The sequence below is a fragment of the Histomonas meleagridis genome (genome assembly GCF_020186115.1).
Source record: "Histomonas meleagridis strain 2922-C6/04-10x chromosome Unknown contig_55, whole genome shotgun sequence".
NCBI lineage: Eukaryota > Parabasalia > Tritrichomonadida > Dientamoebidae > Histomonas > Histomonas meleagridis.
In genome coordinates this window covers 202110-209020 of record NW_027150898.1, presented here as the reverse complement: position 1 = coordinate 209020, position 6911 = coordinate 202110, and the positions used below count along the sequence as shown (strand labels likewise).

Sequence of the window (6911 nt, the reverse complement as noted above, 5' to 3'; positions counted from 1 at the left end):
TAGATATTTGAAGATGATATCGATTATATAAAAATTTATAAATCCCTTTTCCATTTTTAAGCAAGTATTACATGTTTAAAAAAATGGCAGGAATTAAGAAAGTTATTCGATTATAAATTGCAATTTAATTAATAAAAAACATCTGCTTTTATGCGATTCATATTATCATTGGTAATGGTGTCTAAAGACATAGATTGAATCTTTCCTATAATATTTCGAAAACTTTTAATCTAAATGCATTTATTTATATTTCGAATGGTTACAAATTTCTAACGAAATAATTGAGCAATGCAGGGAAACATCAAATCAAAAGACCAAATAATTTAGAACGAATTTTATTTAAAATTTGACTTTCGTGACAAAACATTTGATGCCTATTCTGACGGTTATTGTGGTTTTTATGAACAGAATTCAACATAATGGGAGCATTGAGCACAAGAGTTCCTGTCCTACATATAGCAGAAGAAGTCAACAGAATATACGCAGAAGCTGTCAAATATGAAAAAGGTAAAGGTGTTGAAAAGGATTTAATCAAAGCAGCACAATTGTACAAACAAGCTGCAGATGAAGGACATGACAAAGCGCAAACACGCTACGGATACGTGTGCCTAAATGGTGAAGGAGTTCCTCAAAGTAATAGAGAAGCTTTTAAATATTTCAAGAAAGCCGCTATCAATTATGACTGGGAAGGAAAAACTGCTGTTGGCATATGTTACTATGAAGGGATTGGAACATTCAAGTCTGGTTTTGATGCTGGATTTCATCTTAAAAGATGTGCAAATGAGCAAATTCCCAAAGCTCAATATTATTATGCAAAAGTTTTACATGATGGCTTTGGATGTAGTCCTGAAATTCCATTAGCAATTGCATATCTTTCATCAGCACAGATTAATGGTTATTCCACAGCAGAATCACTTCTCAAGGAATATTTAGCAGAAACTACAGTTGAAACCCTTCGCCAAGAGTACGTATCCTTAGCTCCTCACAAAAGGTTCTTAGCGCCTGCGCTTCTCTTGGCCATGGCAGAGCTTGGTGATATACCATCAATGTATTTATTTGCCATCACCATTTTCAAAGGCAATGGATTTCCACCCAACCACAAGCTTGCATTCAAATACTCGAGCAAAGCAGCTGGGCTTGGTCACATGCCGTCGCATCATTTATTGGGGTACCTCTATCACAACGGTTACGGTTGTGATCGTGACCAAGTGAAATCACTCGAGCACTACAAAACCGCTTCTGACGGCGGTTATCCCAATTCCCACTTTAATGTATCACTTCATTACATTGAAGAGTCTAAATATACAGAAGCTGTTCAATATCTTCAGCGCTCTATTGAATGCCAATCTCCTCAAGGATATTATTTCATGTCTAAGTTGTATCAAGAAGGAAAAGGAGTCGAACAAGACGAATCCAAATATGAAGAACTTCTTGAGAAGTCAGCAAACTTAGGCTTCTTTAAAGCCATTCATGAGTTTGCTATCTATTGCTTTGAGAAACAAAAATTCGACAAAGCGATACAATATTTCTTTAATGCGGCGCGTCATGGCGACGTCATTGCATATCGATACATTGCAAAGATATATCAAAAGGGAATTTCGATTGAGAAAAATGAGGCAGGCGCTATAGAGTGGTATAAACTTGGCGCGATGCAAAGCGAAGATGTCGAATGCTTCTATTGTTTGGGTAAGTGTTACCAAAAGGGAATCGGAGCAGAACAGAATAACGAGGAAGCAATTCGGTACTATAAAAAGGCGGCTGAGAAAAATCACGAAAAAGCAAAGCAAAAGCTGAATGAGTTGGAAAATAATAATGAAAATTAATAAATGTTTGATTGAATATGTTTGTGTTTATCGATGTGTTCCAAAAGTCAAGAAGAAATTAAATAAATTAAATCGAAATGCTGCAGAACTGCTTTATAATAAATTTAGTGTGCTTGAGTACAGAGTAAAGGTAAAATCCTTACTAGCATAAAATCTGAAATAATGGAAAAATTTGAATTTTTTCTTTAATTGTTTTGTGAACAAAGAACAAAGTGAAAATGATAAGAAAATGGAGAATTTGAATCAGTGATTAAATTGATTTTGAGATAATTCAAGATTTCTTTATTTAAATAGACAATCACATACTTCATTAAATAAGTATAACACTACGTTAATAGGCTAAATATATAAACTTTAGGTGTAAATTGATGAAGTTAATGAACTGAAATGTGCCCGTTTATTTTATAATGAAAAAAAAGAGCCTCAATTTTAAACTAACAATCAGATCAATGAATGTTAGAAGGCTCCTTTCTTCTGTTGCATTAATTGAATGGGTTGGTCCTGATACTAAAGGAAAAACAAAATACTTCCAAATAAGCCAACCATTTATTATTATTGAAGAAGAAATAAAATACAAAGCAACAATCAAACAGAATCCCCCGGTCACATTAAAATTAATATCCAAATCGATTATGGGGAAAGAGGAAGTTCTTGGCGAAACAATAATAAAAGCACCTGATTCAATTTTACAGGATAAAACAGTAGTATTTTCACGAACTATAGAAACCACATATGGAGGATTTCAAATTAATCTTTCTTTTTCAATATTGTCAGTTGATCAAATTAGTTTTATACCAAAACCAAAGCAAAAATTAGCAAACATAGAAACCTATAAAGCACTAGTTCATGACTTATCTGAAAATCCTTTTAATCAAGGAATATCTACTTGGGGAAAAGATGGAATATTTGATCAATTAAATATTTTTTCAGATTCAAAATTTACAACTCAAACATTAAGTAACCTTGCTTCTTTTAGCGATAGTCTCACTCAGTTATCAGAATTCTCAAACAATACTGCAAAAATTTTTTCTAAATTTATGTATTATCTAAGTGAACCAGAACCAAGCTTCCTTACCATCGATAACCGTATAATTCATGGTAATGAGGTCTCGCAAGAGAGGTTACATTGCTATTCTCTTCTTTCACTTTGCATTTGTGAAGAAACGGCCGTTTATTTTAAACGGTCCCAAACTTCTGATTATTCTTTTATTGAAATACCTCTTATGTCAGTCTGTACATCATTTGGACACATTTTAGAAGATCCCATATGTGATGTCTTTTGGGTTATCTTTGTTATTTGCACCTCATTATTTTGTTCCAAATATATTCAAAATCATTTTCTTCCCAAATTGCCTACAGTTATTAATACATTTAATCTTATATCAACACAAGCCACCAAATGCTTTGTACAAAAGATGATTGATATTATTCAAAACCAATATCAAAAGCCACGACTAATTATAAATTTGTTCGAACGCTATCAAACATTTTTCGAGTTAACATTATATTCCAACGAAATATGGAACGAACTTTATATATATTTAATACATGCGACTGATTTTTATGTTACGAGAGAGTTTATGCTTAAAGCACAAGTTCCGTTTCAAATCGATCCGCAAAAATACAAAGAAATTTATCCGGAATATAATTGGCCATTAATATCGACACTTAATAAAATAGTAAAAAATATCGAACATTTCATGAACGGTGAAATAAGAGTTAACACATTGCCAACGGAATTTAATGGGCTATGGATGTATGAGTTAATGAAAAGATATAACCAAAAAGCAAGAAAACAAATTAACGAAGAAAAAATAGCAAAAATGTACTTCGATAACCCAAACTTTGAGCCTCAGTTTAGGAAATTCGATAATTACGTGAAGCACTCGCAGTACTTGTCTTCGCTCGAAATTGAAATATCAGAGCCAATTCCAAAAATACCGGAAATAAAACAAAATATGTCAGAGCTGAACGAAATTTAACAATACAAAAATTTGTTCTTTTGATAATAAAAATAGAAATGAATTTAAACTATGTGAAATTGCACTTTTTTGGTATGAGTTCAAAAATTGAATCAAAAGAAATCGTTTTATAATCAATTTCCTTATCGGCAAACTGGAAAACATAACAAGAAAGATTTTACTTCATTAGATGTGATGAAATTATTATTCCTGGATATATTGCTTTATTTGTTCAAAACCTATAACAACTTCGAAGTCCTTTGATCATAAAATTAGAAAATTTATTAATTAATTTTGGTTACACACTTGAAATCAACTTTTTAGAATATCAAAGTTATGGATCCTTTTCATGCCCATTTTGAATATACATAGTAAATATCTTTGAACATAACATTTTTTTCTATATTAAAAATGAGAAAAAAAAATTTTATAATAACTCAACGACACACGATTTATTAAAGAAAAAAGCATTGTCATAATGTGGAGAATGTAATGTTAGGTGTAAGACATGAGACTTTGTTCTAATGGAATGGGGTCACTTTTTGTGTCAAAAAAATGTTTCCGCAAACATACGATGAAATTAATACGATTCTATCTAAAACAACTAGACCAAAAAAGCTCTGTGAACTTGCACTAAGATATGACAGTCTTGTAATAAGTCAAGATGAAGATAATCCATTTCAATATAATACAATAGCACTTGCCTTAATGGGAGAAATGCAATGCTATGAAAAAGCAGGCAACAAGGAAAAGGCAATTAAGTATGGTATGAAAGCAGCACAAAAGTTTACTCAAGCAGCCAAATTTAATTTTAAAATTTCAGGTTCAAGTAATGCCACACTCAAAGATTCATGGGAAGATCCATTATGCAATGCAATTCAGTGTTATAATGATGTAACAGAGATGCTTATTTCAGAAAATAAGAATTATTTATCTGTATCAACCCTTATTAAACTCGGAGAACTTGAATCTCGTTTTGGTTGGCATCATCCTGCGGGTAACTCTTTTGAAGAAGCTGTTTTAATCTGTCTCGATAAAAAAAATTTTTCAAATTTGCAACGAATAATGAAAGAAGCACTCTTCAAAGCCATTTACTCATACGCTATGTGCCCCGACAGACTTGATCTTGCATGTAATCTTATTGACAACAAAGATATTAGAGAACAAGAAGATGACGAAATCAAAATTCTTTGTTCTCTTATTCATCAAGCTGTTGCACAAATTGCCAAAGAAAAAGAAAAGAAAAAAGATCAAAAAGAAGATAATGAAATTGATCTAAACAATTTATCCGGCTTGAATCAGTCACAACAAGAGCGCGTCATCCAAATTTGGAATGCAATTTGCAGTGGAGACAAAAATCAAATCGATTCTTGCGTTTGCCAGATGAAGTTTTCCGAGGACTTCACGAAGGTATTGCTGCAGTGCATTGATAGGTATCTCATCGATGTAAAGAATTAATGAGTGTATGAAATTTATTGTAATAAAAACACTTTCCAAAGATTTCGTGATATTAAATAATTTGTAAATGTTATTTTAATAATATAAAAAGTTTATTTAATGGTTTTCGGATCATTCTTCAAATTTTATTTTAGTTGTAATAGTTATTGGATCATCCATTATTACATTATCTCATTATTAAATATCTTAAAATATTTTATATTATTACATTTCAATGAACGCTTTTTATAATATTTGTCAACTCTTATAGCAAAACATGAAATATTTTTTCTGATTAGTGAAAATATAAATATTTATAATATATATTTATTAACATTATTCAAAGTTTATATTTATACATAGATCAATAATGTTTTTTTCATGACAATTATATCCATTGATCATTTTCGTTAAGTGCAAAATTCTTTATTTCATTATTAACGATTTCATTTCTTTCATTCGATGTCATACATTGTTTTGAACTACTTTGTGAAGAAGAAATTACATTTTCCTTATGTTTGAATAAGAAAACTACAATTCCAATAATCAATAAAACAATTGCAACAGCACCGCAAACAATTCCAATTAAAGTTGATTTAGATATAACGTTTTGATTTATTGATGAATATGAAGTATAAAATATAGTTAAAGCTGAATAACAATAAAATGATGAATACGTAACATGAACATATCCATAAAAAATTATATCAGAATATATGTATATCGAATTGACATTATCAAACATAAATGATTTGGATATATATAAGAAAATGGAAACGGTATTCGTGAGAAACATAGAGTAGGTTAAAATAAGTGAAAACGTAACTGAGTCATCATAAGTATTCGAATAAGAAATTGAATTCGAACTTGAAAATGTATTGGAATCAGTAAATGTTATTAAATTAGATAATGTGTTAGAATAAGAAATTGTATTTGTATGTGAAAATGTGTTTGATACTGTAAATGAAAGAATTGTGGAAGGAGGGCAGTCTCCTGTTGAATTCCTTACTTCGAAGCCTCCAAAAGTTTGATTGACATATTCAGTTGTTACAGTAACAACAGATGTGTTAATGCTTTGAAATGCAGATGATGAAATGTCAATAGGCTCTGAAATTCCGCTAAAAAAGATACATGTGAGAGAACAACAGACAAAAGCATTACTACCAATTGTGTTTACATTTTTTCCAATAATAAGAGTATTTAAATTAGAGCATTCTCTGAATGCTCTTTCTAAGATTTGTGTTACGGAATCAGGTATTATAATACTTGACAAATTACTACAGAAATAAAAGGAATATCGCCCAATTATATTTAAATTTCCACTAAATGTTACGGTAGCTAATTTTTCACAACGTCGAAATGATGACTGCCCAGTATTTATGACTCCAGCACCAATGATAAGCGATATGATATTCCAATTTTCAAATGCATTTGTTTCTATAATATTAATTTCATATATCTGAAGATGTAATGTATTCGGTTTATAATCATTTCTTGACTCAAATTCACAAACATTATGTATTACTAAAGTCTGATTAGAACCATAATAAGTCTGAGCTGAAGAATGAAAAAATACAAACAGAATGAGCGCCATTTCCATCAAAACTTATTTGTGACGCTTCTTCACAATTTGCGTCATTCAATTTGCATTCAAAAGACATTTTTTGTCACAAAATTTCATATCGGCGTT

General features: G+C 30.7%; 2 protein-coding genes across 2 annotated transcripts; both read left to right on the top strand.

Annotated features, from left to right (window-relative positions):
- Positions 1-419: 419 nt before the first annotated feature.
- On the top strand, positions 420-1823 carry GO595_007640 (cobalamin biosynthesis protein CobT; the record flags this gene model as incomplete). Its single annotated transcript, XM_067921126.1, has 1 exon — positions 420-1823. The coding sequence occupies one exon, from the start codon at positions 420-422 to the stop codon at positions 1821-1823; it is 1404 nt and encodes a 467-aa protein (XP_067772203.1).
- A 2516-nt stretch (positions 1824-4339) lies between these two features.
- On the top strand, positions 4340-5242 carry GO595_007639 (uncharacterized protein; the record flags this gene model as incomplete). The annotated part of the gene is made up of 1 exon (XM_067921124.1): positions 4340-5242. The coding sequence occupies one exon, from the start codon at positions 4340-4342 to the stop codon at positions 5240-5242; it is 903 nt and encodes a 300-aa protein (XP_067772202.1).
- Between the last annotated feature and the right edge of the window lie 1669 nt (positions 5243-6911).